Genomic DNA, 16477 nt, shown 5'->3' with positions numbered 1-16477 from the left:
TAATGTTATTTAACTCCTTGAGCTTGCTTCCTCGGGTACACTTACCTTTTGGGGTCAACGTAGTAAATGAGGAATTGCACGTACACCTTTAACATGTGGCATAGTCAGACCACACACGCGACTCCCTCTGCCTGAAGGTGCGTCCTCTTCACTCCTTGCCGACTGTTACTCATCTTAAGTTTAAATGTCATTTTTTCAGAGGTGTCATCCTTGAGCTCCTGTAGCAGATTCTGGATTGGCTACCAAGCATCCACTGCTACCTTCTCTTTTTTGTTTAGGTATCCGTTCCTCAAAGAACGCAACCCTGAAAAGTTCAAGGGCAAGTCCTGAAGAGCCTCAACCAATTATGGTAATGTTCCCCCCCATCCCCATTTCCATTCTTTAGACGTGGGTGGGTCTGTGACTTGGTTTGGACTGATGACGGGTGAGAAGCCTGCTAGAAGCTTCCAAAAAAGATTTTCCCACTCTTGAAAAAGACATACTCTGCTACCATGGGGCACTGTCAGGACTGTCTGTCCTAGCGGGAGCCGCTCTGTCAGCCTGGGGCCATGGGTGGCGCAGACCCAGGTACCATGCTGGCATGCTGGAGGTGGCAGGGGGAATAACGGAACGGCCCCGGGGCCTTCCCTGATAGCACTGAGCTACTGAATTCACCAGATAGAGCCTTTTGACCTTGGGACTTCTTGCTATATGAAACAATACATTTCCTTATCATTGAAGACATTTTAAATTGGGTTAATTATTCATTGTAGCCTGCCTCATCTAAATTATGACCCCATCATTGTTGCTTTCATATCATTTTCCTTCACAGCATTTATCACGTATGTAGTTACTTTTGTGTTTATTTGTTCGATGTCTCTTTCCCCCATTGGATTCTAAAGTGCCAAGATCACATGTTGACTTTGCTCACCGCTGAATTCCCAGATTTTGCACCGGGCCTAAGGCATAGAAGCTGCTCAAGCACATTTGTGGAAAGAATGGATAAAGAGCTCAACCATGGTCGATTTTCTCCTCTTCTTCCTCACCCTCCTCCTTGTTCTCTATAACTGGGCATTGTTGCCAGAGCACAGGATCCCTGGGAAGGAATGAAGTTCCCCCTCAAACTCTGACCCGAGGCAGCAGCCTGCACTACATCAGTGCCTCTCAAGTTTTACTTGAAGGAACACCAAGAAAATAAACATGACACGGTTGACCCAGTACACACATTGACATATTCAACTGATGCGAAAAGTTTAATGTCGCTGATATTTTTATCCTATTCGATTTCATTAAAAAAATGCAAGCTCTGACCCGATACAACAATTTTTGGACCCATTAATTAGCTATCTACAGCCCCCCCGCCCCCCCATGGACTGAATTAAATGTAAAGACTTTGAAAATCTCTGATTTTCTTTTTTTTTGTCATTTAACTGTTCATAAGAATCCAGGCCATTGACTTAAATATCCATTATCCCAGTGACTTAACAATGACTTTATTATTTTCCCTTTTCCTGTGGAATAATTCTCCATCCCCATCTCCTCTAGTTGGGCCATTTCGAAGGCCTGCATAAAATAGAAAGACTCTCGCATCGCATGTGTTCATGAAAAAGTACTTTGTACTTTTGCTGATTTTTTCCCCGTTAGCTGCGCGCACGCACGCGCGCACACACACACACACCAGCACTACATTTTCCCTTCTTTGAAATTTAATGACCCTATTCAACATATTTTACGTGGGCCTAATGTCTATATAAGTTTATGTATGTACTAGTGCAGACCGGTGTTACGTGAGGCCCACTGCTGCCCTGTGGTTTAAAACCCAAGGGAGTTGGGTTCTAACATTCTCTAGAGGCACAGTGAATAGACCCTCACTGTACTTCCCATTCCTCCTCACAGAAACTGCCCTTGTCTTGTGCAGATTTACCAGTGAAATTCCTCTGGAGGCAGGAGAAAAGGGGACAAGCCACACGGAGATCTCACAACTCCAGGGCACAGCAAATAATGCGGTGGGGTGTATATATATTTAGAAAACCATAATGCCCTGCCTCAGGAAAAAACATGTAATCAAAAGGCGACGGGGAGAGGATTACCAGCTTGGGTGATCAAGAAAGCTCCCTGCCAGAAGACCTCCAGATTCCGAAGGTCCCTTGAAACTCAGTTCAAGCCACTGCCCCAGCATCATGTGAAATGGCAAGCTAGATGCAAGTTATGGCGCCAGAGTCCGGGAAGAGCGCGTGCGTCCTCAAGCTGGTCCAGGGTCACATGTCTTCTAGAAGGGCATTGGTGTGACAGAGGAGAGCACGTCCAGGGTACGTGAGCCTGTTTGCACTCTGGGAGCGAAGGCGAGGTGGGAGACTTCTTGCAGTGAAAACAGACCTGGGGGTGGGGGTGAGGGTGGGGTGGAGGGAAAGAGGGAGGGGAAGAAAAAGATGGACACCTCCCTGAACTTTCCTCTCGCCTCGCGCCACACACTTGAAATAGAAATAATAATAATAACATTAGAAAAAAAAAAAAAGCTTACAACCACGATGTTATCTTCCTACTTCAGTTGCCTCACTCTGGAGGGGTTGGGGTATAAAGTGCAGGCTGCGGCTGTGGCCGCTAGCGTGTCTCGGGAGTAAAGGTTAGGGCCGGTGTGGGAGCGCGCGCGGGTGACCCCACATTGAGGGAAGCCGGCTCCTTGTTCTTCCACGCCATCGCCCCGGCTGACCCCCGCCCCCCTCCTTTTCCTCCTCGCCTCTCCTCCCTCCTTTCTTCCCTCCCTCCCTCCCTCCCAGCGCGTCTCCTCTGCACCGGCCCCCGCGGAGGAGCCAGGCGGCAGCAACGGAGCCGCAGCAGCTCCTGCCCGCAAGGCGCTCGCCTGCGCCCCCGGCTCCCGCGTAGTCGGAGAGACAGCGCCCGCAGCCCCGCGCCCGGCGCCCCGCGCCCGGCCCGAGCTCGCTAAGCTGACCTGCGCCCGGCTGGGGCGCCGCGGGAGGCCGGGAGGGCGGGCGGCGAGGGAGCGGACGCGGAGACGCAGGGGCGGCGGCGCCGAGGGGACGAGCTGCGCACCTGGAAAGTTACCCGGCTGGCTGGTGAGGCTCGCGGGCGGGGAGCTCGGGCCCCGAGGGGCGCCGGGGGGCCGCGGCCGGGGCCCCGCGCGGGGGCCCGCTGGGCGCGCGGGGCGCCTCGGTTCCACACCCAGCCGCTCTCGTGCCTGTGCTGCTGGCGTGTGGACGTGTGCACGCGGGGCGTTCGCTCGGGGCGGCAGCCTGCCGCGAGCTCCTGGAGGCGGGGGGAAGGCTACTGGATTTCCAGAAGCTCGGCTGGGGGCGGGAGGGGCGAGCTCAGCCCGAGTGGGGAGATGTCAGGTTCTCACGCCTTCAGCCGGGGCGGCCGGGGAGACTGCTGCTCCCGGCCGGGGGCTTGGCGGTGCTGTCAGGGCGTGCGCTCCCGGCTTCGCTTCGCCGAGCTCCGGGGAGCTGCTAGGAGACCAGGACTTGGACGAGGACTCGTAAACTTGTGTGGGTGTCCTGGGTCTCTCTCGGCACCGTGAGGCGCTTTCACGTTTCTTGCTCTGTTTTTCCTGGTGAAGAAACAAGAGCAAACAAACAGAAACGAGTCACTTTGGGGATGAGAGAAAAAGCAAGGGGTTCAAGTGTGAGAAGAACTAGGGTACAGATGCATAGCAGTTGAGACCCTGCAGAGAAACAACGCAGGCAGAATGAACAGGTAGAAAGGATGACGCTCTGCTCTCCATCTCGCCGAAGTTCCCAGGGGCTCCTTTATAAAGGAAGAGTGCAACACACAGCTACCTGCCTGTGTCCCCCACCACCCAACAGTTCCTTAGAAATTATTGTCTCTCTTCTTTGCAAGTTTCTATTTAACTCTTGCAGAAGGCGATCATCCCACGCAACATACAATAGGTGTTGCCAGTGCTGCTGTTTAGTTTTATGCAGGAGCTAATATGGTGGAGAATTCTCTTTGGAGAATTAGAGGCCATCTTCTCCATTGGAACATTGCGTAACTAAGAAAAAACGGCTTAAAAAGATGGTACACAGAGATCTCTCTCTTTTACCTGAAATGCTCCATTTCAGTCCTCTGAAATCCTTACAAGTGAGGGCTAATTCACCTCACAGTGAAGGTTGCCTGGATGCTGCCTAGGTCTTTTGATCCTATGTTGTCTTCCTTCCTCTAGGCCATTTTCCTATCAATTATCCCCTCTTCTCCTATGTTTTTATATTCTCTGTATTCACTGGTTCATTATTTTAGGCTTACAAATTCTCTAAAGTTTTCACTATTCTAAAAAACCACTGCATGAACCATCTTGAAGTCCCTCCTCTCAGTGTCAGCTCTTCCCACGGTCCTTTGTAATTGGTTTCTATCCCGACTCTTCTGTGAAAGGCGAAATTCAGTATATTTCCCTCTGATCTCTTTTGCTTTGATGTCTGTGGGATGTGAACTGCAGCCTGCTCACCTCTTGAAAATCTCATCTTGATGGCTTCCAGTGTACTTCTTCTAGATCTCTTATTGTACAACTGTTCCTTCTCTGTCTTTGTTATTTGCATCTCCTCCTCCTCTTCTCCTGTAAATAATATCCACAGGCACCATCTAAATGTACATACATAGCAATAGAGGCATTCCTTTCTTTATTCCCTCAGTGATCTCATCTGCTAGTGGGACTTCAATTCTTACCTCTATGACGTGTTCTCTTGCCTTGACCTTTCTTCTTTGCTATTATCTGCTAGACATTTCCACCTTGATGACTCATAGGCACCTCAAAGTCAACAAATATAAATCCAGACTCGTCACCTTCTCCACAAAGCATGTTGATTCTCTTGACTGTGGTCATTGTCACAGTGCCTAACCCGTAGATGGTGCTCTATTCATTTTTAATGAATGAATGAGTTCATAGTACTGCCTTCCCTCCAGCCTGCCAAGATCAAAACACTGGAATCTTTTCTGGCTCCCCTCTTGTTTGCACTCATTTAATTACTACATTTAGAGATTCTGCCCGTGCAGTGTTACTCCTGCCATCTTGTCTCATACAATTAATCCCTCCACATCCTTTCTCTAACACAATAGATTAGTCTTACTGTCTCTAGTTTTTCTCTCAAACTTCACATAGGCCTAAACACTCTTCTTCTCTTCATTGCCAATCTTCTGGTCGCTTTTATCTACTTCTTCAGCTTCAGCCTCTACTTACGATTGCTAAGGATTTTCAGCTCTCTCCTTTCGATTTTCTAGTCCCTTGTTCCTTACTGCCTACTGAATTTCTTGACCTTAATGTTTCCACAGGTTCCTCACATTGTCCAAAATTAAACTCACTGTTACATCCCTCAAATCTGCCCCTCATTTTGGTTAATGACGTCCTCTCTTGCCCAGTTGCCACAATGGAAATTTCCAAGTCTTTCTTTTTCTTCTTATCGTCACTCAAATTCCATCAGCTACCATCTCCAGACCTACACCTATAAAATTACATTTCTGTGTGTTTGCCTGCTTATCTGCTACGAGGGCGCCCCAAAATAGCTAAATGGAATGCCACTATATTTGGCAGTGAACATACAGGGTATGTGGCATTTATAAAACTCACTGTAAACATTCTGTGGGGTGTGTGGTGGGGGGCATTGCAAGGAGATTGCCTCAGTAGCTGAAACTTTGGTACAGTAAGAAGCTCACATGACTGCCTGACAAGAGAAAGTTACTCCCCAAATTAAGATGCCCTGAACAGAGAAAACGAACAGTGGATTCAAAACTGAGCCCCAGGTCAACAGTCACAAGGTCAGATGGACAGATGCTTTTAGTTGTGGGATCAGTATGAAATTGAGCTGCTTTTCACAAGGACAACTCTTTGTGGTCGCTTCAGGGAGGAGCAGCAGGGGTTTATCCACTCAGTGATGGTTAGTTATTTTCTAAAAGACATTTGGTGAGACAAAGTTAAGAGTAACACCAGATGCATCAGTTTCATATCTACTTAGAAAACTATCTCGAGAAGGCTATGTAATTCATTTGACTTCAGGCTAACCTGCCCATATGAAGAAAAAGAATCTATTCTATTTTTCATGATTTATTAAAGGGAAGGAAATTGCAGAGTGGCTTATAGCCATAGTTTTTGCCAGATCCCCTGTGATCCCCTGTGATAGCTCTTTTGGCTACCATGGAGATGGTCCATTTCGTCTTGAGTTCAAGATACTAGAATAGGGTTGGGGCTCTGTCTGACGTTAACCCTGTCCTCATCCCTTCTTACTTGGATTGCTGCAGTACCTTCTTTTTTTGTCTTTCTTCCTCTAAGTTCTTTTCATTCCATTCTGTATTTATTGCCAAAGAAGTTGTTTTTCTAAAGAACAAATATGACCGTATTTGTCATATGTCCTTTTGAAAAAAATCTGACCTACACTCAAATCCAGATACCATAAATGGCAAATGAAATTTTTCAGTATCTTACTTTTTCAGGCTCACTTCTCATTACTCTCCTTCACCCATCATGCATTTCAGCCTGTTCCTTGAGTCTGCTATCAGCTTTGTTGCATTCACTCCTAGTACATACTTTGTTTTGTTTTTTAATTAATAGAATTTCTTTTTTTAGAGCAGTTTTATGTTTACAGAAAAATAAGGTGAAAACTATTGAGAGGGTCCGTAGTCTCCCCTCCCCTTCCCTATTCTTAACGTCTTGTGTCAATGTGATACATTTGTTATAACCAATGAGCCAATATGGAAACATTATTCACTGAAGTCCATAGTTTAGGTTAGAGATCACTCTTTTTGTTGTTCAGTTCTGTGGGCTTGGACAAATATATAATGACATGTATCCATCATAATAGTATCATACAGAATGGCTTCACTGCCTAAAATTCCACTGTCCTCCACCTATTCATTCCTTTCTCCCTCTCCCCAGTCTCCTGGAAACCACGGATCTTGTTCCTGTCATCAAGTTTTGTCTTTTCCAGAATGTCATATAGTTGGAATCATACAGTATGTAGGTTTTACAGATTGGCTTCTTTCATGTTTGCAATATGCATTTAAAGTTCCTCCATGTCTTTTCAAGGCTTGACAGTTATCAGTTTTCATCACTGAGTAATATTCCATTGCCTGCATGTATCACAGTTTGTTTATCCATCCATCTGCTGAGGGACATCTTAGTTGCTTCCAAGTTTTGGCAATTATGAGTAAAACTGCTGTAAACCTCTGTGTGAAGCTTTTGGTATGTGCACATGTTTTCATATCAGTTGGATAAATACCAGGGAGCATGCTATCTCATTGTGGTTTTAATTTTAGATTCCCTGACATATACTGAGCATCATTTTATATCCTTATATGCCATGTGTGTATCTTTGGTGAGGTGTTTGTTTAGATCTTTTGCCCATTTTTCAGCTGGATTGTTCGTTTTCTTGTTGTTGAGTGTTGAGTTCCTTGTATATTTTGGATAGTAGTCCTTTATTAGATACGTGTTTTGCAGATTCTTTCTTCCAGTCTGTGGCTTGTTGTTTCATTTTCTTAACAGTGTCTTTTCCATAGCAGAAGCTTTTAATTTTAATGAAGTCCAACTTACCCATTTTTCCCTTCATGGAGTGTGCTTTCAGTATTTTATCTAAAAAGTCATCACCAAACTCAAGATCACTTCCATTTTTTTCCTGTATTTTCTACTAGAAGTTTTATAGTTTTATAGTTTTAGGACTTTGATCCATTTTGAGCTACTTTTTATGAAAGATGTAAAGTTTGTTTCTAGATTCTTTTTTTTTTTGCATATGGATTTCCAGTTGTTCCAGTGCAATTTGTTAAAAAGACTATCATTTCCCCATTGAATTATCTTTGCTCCTTTCTAAAAGATCAATTGACTAAATTTTGTTGGTTCTGTTTCCAGTCTCTCTATTTTGTACCACTGACCTATTTGTCTATTCTTTCACCAATACCGTGTTTTCTTGATGATTGTAGCTTTATGTCTGGTAGTATCAGCACTCTGACTTTGTTCATGATAATGTTCTGTTGCTTTTGCATATATTTTTTGATCAATGAGATTTTCTGCTAAAATGAGTTATTTTATTGGGTAAATAATGTTAACATTAATAACAATAGTAATATTTAATATTTATTAAATGTACAGTATATGTCAAGAACTGTGCTAAATTCTTAATCATGGTTTATCTCATTTAACCCTCTAACAACTCTAAATGATACGCAACATTATTTTATCTATCTGTCAATCTATCTATGTGTCTATCTATCTCTTCTGTTATTCACACTCACATCCAATATCATGGCCAAGAGCAGGTAAATACTAAGTGAAGGTGCTTGGATTGGGCCTCTGGCTCTATAACATTAGCCAGCACTATACTATCTCCTGTATTTACAGGTTATATACATATATATATATCAGAATCCAGATGGGTAGAGAGAAAAATAGATACTATCTATATCAGAGCCAAGATTTTGGTTTCAAACTACTTTAGAGCTGGAGGAAAAACAGACAACAAAGTCTAATTCCTCCCACGTTGGCTGTCAGGTGTTAATCTGCCTGCAAGAGCCTCCATAGTCAGTTTTGCTTTTCCTGTGTCTTTTCTAGTTACCTCTTGCATATGACATTTCCTAAATCATGATTAAGTTACTGTAATAATGATTTGTAACTTTATGTGGTTTTCCTCTCTTTTGCTAAATGCCACTGCTCATCATATTCCTCGCTCCGGTCCCTGGCTGCAAAAGAATATCCCCTTCAAAGTGAACCATATTTTTTTGTTGTTGCCTTCAAAGATAATTAGGTGCGCCCTTTTGGTTTAAGGATTTCAGAGCGATATGTGTAAATAGATAGAGGCTACATGAGGGAGTTACAAAGGAGAAGTCCTTGCAGTCCTGGCAGCTGGGCTGGGTCATTCATGAAGCTTTCTGGTCTCCATCTTTTGGCAGGGCTTCACTTAACTCGGAGGGTTTCCCAGGCTGTTTGTTCCAGAATGACTTTTTTGTTTAGTCCAGACAGAGTAAGGATACCCCTCTCCCACACCCCCAATAATTTTCATCTTTAAAGACCTCTTGTCTGGAAGACATACGCTCTACTTGACTTCTTGCTCACACCAAGTCACTAAGTGCCTTGCTAATCACATACTATAAACGCTACTTGGTGCCAGTACATGCCTGACAATGCACAGGATGCCTTACAAACATAATCTTTGTAATAAATCTATGAGATGTATATAATTATATCTACTTTCTAGATTAGAAAACCAAGTATTCTAAGTAATTTATAAAAGGTTACAGAGCTGGGAAAAGGAAGATTGTTTTCCTACCCTGGTTGGCTTGACTCCATTGCTTATGTTAAATCCTGATTTTTGTCTCCATGCTCATTTCTTATTACTTCATTATGCTTTGAAAACAAACAAACAAACTCATAGAAAAAGAGATCAAATTTGTGGTTACCAGTGTGGGGAGGGGATTGGATTCAGGCAATTAAAAGGTACAGATATCCAATTATAGGATAAATAGGTATTAGGGATATCATGTATACAACATGATAAATATAATTAATACTGCTGTATGTTATATATGAAAGCTTTTGAGAGAGTAAATCCTACGAGTTCTCATCACAAGGGAAAAATTTTTTTTCTGTTTCTTAATTTTGTATCTATATGAGGTGATGAATGTTCACTAAACTTATTGTGGTAATGGTTTCATGATGTATATACATCAAGTTATTGTGCTATACATCTTAAACTTATACAGTGCTGTATGTCAATTATATTTCAATAAAACTGGAAAGATAAATTTCCTGATATTTTTCTCCAAGCTTATTTCTTATTACTTTACATGCTGTTCTCTGATGATATGAATGATTCTAAGAACGTATATTTCCTAGGTTGATGGGGAAACATCTTGTGGTCCAGTTGTGACTAGCAATACATATTTGAGAAATTGCTTGTCTCTCTTAGTGGCTGGTACAGACAGGAAACAGAGGGAGTCTAATTAGGTTTTATGAAGCCAGACACCCTTGGCTTGAGAGACACCAAAAGTGAAAGGGGTGAAATGAGTAACAAATCAAACTTAGTATTGAGTCATTCAGTAGCTTCCTCACATATCTTCAATTAGTGACTTGAAAGATGGGTAAGTTACTCTCATTTCATCCCTCTTTGGAGTTCTAAATAGCTTGAAAGATTTATTCAGCTTCCAAACTGACTTCATTAAAACTAGAGAATAGCTGGTGTTTGGGGAGAATTTAACTACCTCTACCTAATTGTGTTTCAGGTTTATAAAATTATTGGATTGGTACAGAATGTTTTGACTACCTTACATAGAGCAAAAAATGATTCTAAGGCCTTTTCATATTTAGAATGCTAGAATTCTTCTCTGTGTCAAATTTGACTGCAAATTCATGGAACTATGCCCCCAGTATAGCACATGACACTTAGCTAGGTCTTGGGGAACAATTGTTTTATGAATAAAGAATGAGTTGTTAGTTTAATATTAGATTTAAAAGTTTTCGTGCTTACTTTTGTTCTTTATAAGGCAATGCTTTTCCTCCACCCATTCTCCTCCCTGTATCTTGCCTTGGATTAGGAATGCTTGCCCATGAACCAAAAAAGCACATCTAGAAGATATCTCACTGCTGCATGTTAAAAACTTGTGCACCACATTAATTTAAGATCCCTTTGGAGGCACCCTTCTCATGCCTGTCATTCAGAATCTCATTCAAGTTTATTCTCAGGTCCCAATCTCACGTCTTCTGAATTGCTTATTCAGGTTACCACGGTGTCCAGGGCCACTTCTTTGAATTCCAATCTCCTTAACCTTTTTATATATTCCTAATATAGAAGAATAGTAAATGCTGCCAAGTCAACAGAAACTTAAAGGTTAAACCTGGCACATCTCCGCAACGTATTAAGGCAGTTCTATGGAGGCTAATGTTTATTAATGACTACTTTAAACCTGGATTTTATGAAGAATGTCTGGGTATTGCAAGATTACTTTTATAAGTACATTTATTTTCTGTTTCTACCATCCATCTTAGGCGACGTGCATTGGTTATTTGGTTGCATCTGTTTGAAACTTAGAGGCTGTTTATGCCTTTGTCTTTGTTGCAGAAGTCACGAGATTCCAGTAGAGCTAGTGAAAGCAGTCTAAGCATTTCATTTCTCTCTGAGTTTGAAATCTGGAGGGAGAGAGGCAAGAATGTGTGGGATTTATAACTTCAGAGTTCCATCTGTCTCTTCAGATATTAGATAATAAGCGGTCATTCAAACTTAGTTTGCAAATTTCTTGGGTTACGGCTGTCAAAAATTGCACATGCAAAAGTATGAAATTTAAATAGCTAGCTTAAGAAGACTTAAACTTCATGGTAATTAATCAAAGCACTATTTTCCAAACTTCAGCCTTTCAAGTTCTCCTTTTTGATTTTGCTCATATGTGTTTATTAACTGCAGATGATTTCTATTTCCATTGAATTGAATACTCAGTAAATCTAAATACCTAACTGAGCCTAAACATTTTGTGGTGCCAGTTATTTATACTTCTAATGAATGTCAAAATAAATACATAGCTATTGAACTAAAAAACATTTTGAATCAACTAAAATCATGCCTCATAATCCCCAATCTCTATATTACCTTCTGAGACTCACTGGATTAGTAACTACTTTGGGGCCTACACTGAGGATGTTCTTTACAGGAAAATAATAGAGTATTGTACCATAGGTTGTCATTTTTTGGACCATCTTGGTTTTAGGATATAAAGTAAAGGATGTAGAAGAATCCCCATCCCTCTGTTTTACTGTCTAGTAACTGGCATCCAGAAGTTTGTAACAGCGAGTGTTGTCAGAAAAGCCAAACTTAATAGGCACATACAGCTGGAGAAGAGTGCTAATAAAGCAACACCAACTCTGCCTCCTCCTCCCGAGGAATGCAGATGTGTTATTTTCTAAATCAGGGACAGATTTCTTAGTGTAGCCGCTCAGGGAGCTGTGAGAGTTGTGACATTAACAAGCCTTTGCTGCGGTAGCTGCTCTTTGGCGTTTTATCTTTGCCATGCTGACATCCGAATCGCAGTTTTGTTGTGATGCTCTTGACAGCTGTCCGGAGAGAACGACCAAAGAGAACAGCAGGTAACACAGGCCGTTTGTGCAAAATGCTTAGGTGTGATGCTTGTGCCAGCAAAGGACAGGGAAGAAGGAAACCAAGTGCCAACTCCTCATGGAGGCACAAAGGAAATCAATCTATAGCTTTCCTTCTGGAAGTGTGGGGAATTTATTGCTTACCAAACAGCGATGAGTGCTGTGTTTCTATTTATGAAACAGAGTGAAATGAGAGGAGCAGCGGGGGCTGTTGGGAAGTGAAATTCCACTAGGTAATCCCCAATTCTCTGCCCTCTCTCAGGTCCTTGAGCAAAATGGGAAATGGTTCTGTGAAACCCAAACATTCTAAGAATCCAGATGGCCACTCTGGGAACCTCACTACCAGTGCCCTCCGGAGCAAGGTGACAGAGCTGGAGAGAGAGCTGAGGAGGAAGGATGCCGAGATCCAGGAACGGGAGTACCATTTGAAGGAGCTACGGGAGCAGCTGTCCAAGCAGACTGTGGCCATTGCAGAGCTCACGGAGGAGCTCCAGAACAAGTGCATCCAGCTGAACAAGCTTCAGGATGTGGTGCACATGCAGGGAGGGAGCCCGCCTCAGGCGTCTCCAGATAAAGTGCCTCTTGAGGTCCACCGCAAGACCTCAGGATTGGTCTCCCTCCATAGCAGGAGGGGAGCAAAGGCTGGAGTGTCTGCTGAGCCCACCACCCGAACCTATGACCTCAACAAACCCCCTGAATTTTCCTTTGAGAAAGCGAGAGTCAGAAAAGACTCCAGGTAAGAAGTTCCCACCCACTTTTGGACTCAGATGGCTTTAAATATTATGAAACATCAGAGTGCTATTTATTGTGTCTCCTCAATGGAGAAGAGCATGTTAACCCTTTCAGATTTGGGGATAGAGGGGCTTCTAGAATGCTTTTGTTTTGCAGCAGGGTCTCCGTTCAAGCAGAACTTCTCTTTCTCTTTTTTTTTTAAGCTCTTTATAGGAATATAATTGCTTTACACTCTTGTTACCAGTTTTTGAGGTATACCAAAGTGAATCAGCTGTATTTATACATATATCCCCATATCCCCTCTCTCCAGCAACTCCCTCCCACCCTCCCCGTCCCGGCCCTCTAAGGCATCATCCATCATGGAGTTGATCTCCCTTTGTTATACAGCAACTTCCCACTAGCTATCTGTTTTACAGTTGGTAGTGTATATATGTCTATGCTACTCTCTCACTTCGAGAACTTCTCTTTAAAGGAGGACTTGTGCTTTACCTGGACTTTGATTTGTGATTTGTGTAACCGAGGAGCCAAGTATAAAAAAGTCATTTCCATTATCTTGAAAACCCTAGGGGAGTGAAGCTGTAGTTTCAGGAAGTCTGCCTTTCTCTCTTCCTATAGAAGTGGATTTAGTGCACACAGATCACTCTGAATTATGAATATGTATAGCAAAAGCCACTTCTTAGCACTTAGTCTGCAAGTGTCATGAAAAAGGGGTAAGCTGGTGCCTCTAAGGGGGATAAATTCATTCATTCGTCCCACAGTTTTAGTTGAGCTCTGCCCTCTCCCAGCCACTGTGTTAGATGCTAAGTGTATAATCAGTAAATAAATAGACACAGAGCCTTTCTCGTGGGAAGATAGGAAACACAGAAACAAGTAAACGTTGTGTAATCGTTAATTAAGATGAATGATACAATGAAACTGACAGTATAACGGGTGGTGTCTGGGATTAGGGGGAGAGAAGGGCAAGGAGGGAACAGAATTGGGATTGTCACGGAGACCTGGCTCGGGAAGTGACCTTTAACTGAGACCCGAAGGAGGAAAAGGAGCATAGACCAGGTGGGAAGGGCATTTCAGGCAGAGGGAACAATTAAAAGCTAGAATTAATTTTAAAAATAAGGATTTTTAAAAGGACATGTAAATATTTTCCACAGTATTCTGTGTGTGTTTGTGTGTGTGTGTGTGTGTGTGTGTGTGTATGGGTGCATTTCTTTTCTGGCTCAAGTTTGAATTTCCTAACCAGGAAAGATTGATTAGAAACATTATGAGTTAGGGTCTCCGTTCTGCTCTATTTTTAAATAAGTAAATATTTATTAGTTGAAATTAGATCTTTTGCCTTGATAATGTCTTGACTAAGCTTGGATCCTTCTTGCAAAATGCAAGATTTGTGAAATTAAAACAAGTTTAATTTATTCACACGCGTAATATAAATCAAGATAAAACATATGACTTAAATAAATGATTAATTTTGATAACAGCATTATAAAGGGGAGGTTTAATTCATCAGTTTGTTGACAGTGCTTGGCACGTAACGAATGAGCAATACACATTTGTTGAGGAAACAAGTCGTGCTGGATTATTAATCATAATACTCTGTGGTTGAGAGAATCTGATGGACATTAGAGTTCAGAAGGCTTTTTTTAAGCCAAGAGTTTATTTATTAGTTGGTTTAGGAAGGTCTTATCTATTCCCATTGCAAAAATAATAATTTGTTTTTAATGGTGTGCGTTCAGAAGTTATAAATGTTGCTTACAAACTTACGCTTGTTTTTCAAAAATTGAACACCACAGTGTTCTTTTGCTGTATAAGAGATATATGCACATATAATAATTATTATATATAATGCATTCTATGTATATACATACTATACGTATATATGTTATACATACTATATATGTATACATAAGCACAATGTATTATTTATCCACAAAAATTCTTTCAAATAGCAAAGTGCTTATATATCGAGGAGAAGTGTGAGACAATTGAATAGCAATTCGTCTTCTTTGACCCACTTCCTACATATTCCAGCGGATTTCTCCTCTTGAGTGAAGATTATTTTCAGTTATTTTGTTCTAAAGACTTATGCCCATCTTGAGGCAAAACACCATTCTCCTGGTGTTAGGTAACAAAACAATCCAAGATAAGTACATTCTTCTGTATTTTTTATTAGCTCTATTATAACGAGGTAAAGGAAATCAGTAGCTAAGCATAGTTAGTTTGTGGGCCAAACCACCTGTCTGTAGTGAGTGGGACACAGGAGAGGAAAGACATCATAGCCCTTAAATAAGGATGAGCAGTGATTCCCCTCATCCATCATAAAGGCAGGCCCAGTGGGTACAAGTTTGTGTTGGGGACACAATGAAGAAATGGGGTAATTGATTCCTTAATGATCAAGTCCTAAAGAGACCAGATTAGATCATTTATGCCTTCATAATCCCTTTATGCTTTCACAGAGCCTTTTGGTTCTAAATTGAAAAATTAATTAGCATATGGGAACCACTCTTTTTTCATTGATAGGTTTATGTCTTATTTCCCTTTGTAGACATTTGTACCTAAAATTTCCCTGCAATTTCCCTTACAAAATGTCTTTCCCCTTAAGTCTGGAATAACCGGCTAAACGCAGAGAGCTAACATGATCAATTCAGAGATTTAAAATTTTCCAATTCTTTGAAAGTGCTCAAGATTACAATGCACTTTCCATTTTCAAATAGTTCCAGTTTTAGAGGAAGTTCATAAAGCTTGGATTTTGAAATTTATCCTTTATACAGTCTATCAAAAATTTTGTAAGAAAAAACTTTCTAGAAGTTAGAACATTAGAAAAGATGAGAGCACCGTTCACTGATAAAACGACAATGGACGGTGTCCATTGGTTTGGCTACTTTTCCAAGCAGTTCCTGTTAGATATTAGAGAATTTAAGATAGCAGTCAAAATGGCGCCTTCATTTATTGTTAGGTTCTCGTGATTTATTTGCTGAACTTTATAAAGTTTCCTGGCTAACTTTATGACTAAATTTGTTTTTACTAATACATGTCAACTACATTTTGGATCAGGTCCCACTTCCACACTGGATCAGAAAGCCATTGAATGGTTTTTTTAGCCTTTTTGTCACCCATGAGTACTTAGCAGTAAACAAGAAAGTGGGGGCAGATTCCAGCCCTCCTGCAGTCCATGGCATGGAGGAGATATGACGTACTGAGAGAAACCAGAGAATAGCATTTGGGGGAATGATAGATTTAGAATTTGAGAATTCAGATTAGGTAATTCACGAGAAATTCTCAAACCCATGCCACTGCAGTCTGTGAGTTTGCTGAGGCCCCTGTGCTCAAATGTGTTGTAAATGGCAAGTAACCTCAGCAACTGCCGGGCAGCCCACTCATGCCATCTTTGTTGTCTTGTACCCAGCAAGTGTACTTGTAGGGCCTGATGGGGTAGCTTAAACAGGATAGTTGCACCTCCCTGCTTTATTCAGGGAAACTTATATGCTCTAATGGCATTGGAGAACTCCTGCAATCTGTCCTTGCAATATGCAAGGGACTACTTTTTAAGATCACATTCTAGAATAACTTAGTGCTGTTCAAGAGAATTTTCTGCAACGATGGAAATGTTCTATAATCTGTGTTGTCCGATGTGGTAGCAAATAGCAGAATGTGGCCGTTGAGCACTGGAAATGTGGCTAGTGCCACTGAGGAATTGAATTTTTAATT

At 41.8% G+C, this 16477-nt stretch overlaps 1 protein-coding gene across 1 annotated transcript in view; it reads left to right on the top strand.

Annotated features, from left to right (window-relative positions):
- Positions 1–2962: 2962 nt before the first annotated feature.
- PRKG2 (protein kinase cGMP-dependent 2) overlaps positions 2963–16477 on the top strand; it is a 95169-nt gene continuing 81654 nt past the window's right edge. Inside the window, exons 1-2 of the mRNA XM_057727952.1 lie at positions 2963–3053; positions 12309–12782. Coding sequence (XP_057583935.1) covers positions 12322–12782 — 461 coding nt within the window. The 5' untranslated portion in view covers positions 2963–3053; positions 12309–12321. The remainder of the gene's footprint in view (positions 3054–12308; positions 12783–16477) is intronic.

Source organism: Hippopotamus amphibius, chromosome 3 (assembly GCF_030028045.1).
Source record: "Hippopotamus amphibius kiboko isolate mHipAmp2 chromosome 3, mHipAmp2.hap2, whole genome shotgun sequence".
Lineage (NCBI taxonomy): Eukaryota > Metazoa > Chordata > Mammalia > Artiodactyla > Hippopotamidae > Hippopotamus > Hippopotamus amphibius.
The sequence above is the reverse complement of the archived record's forward strand: the minus strand, read 5'-3'. Positions and strand labels throughout refer to the sequence as shown.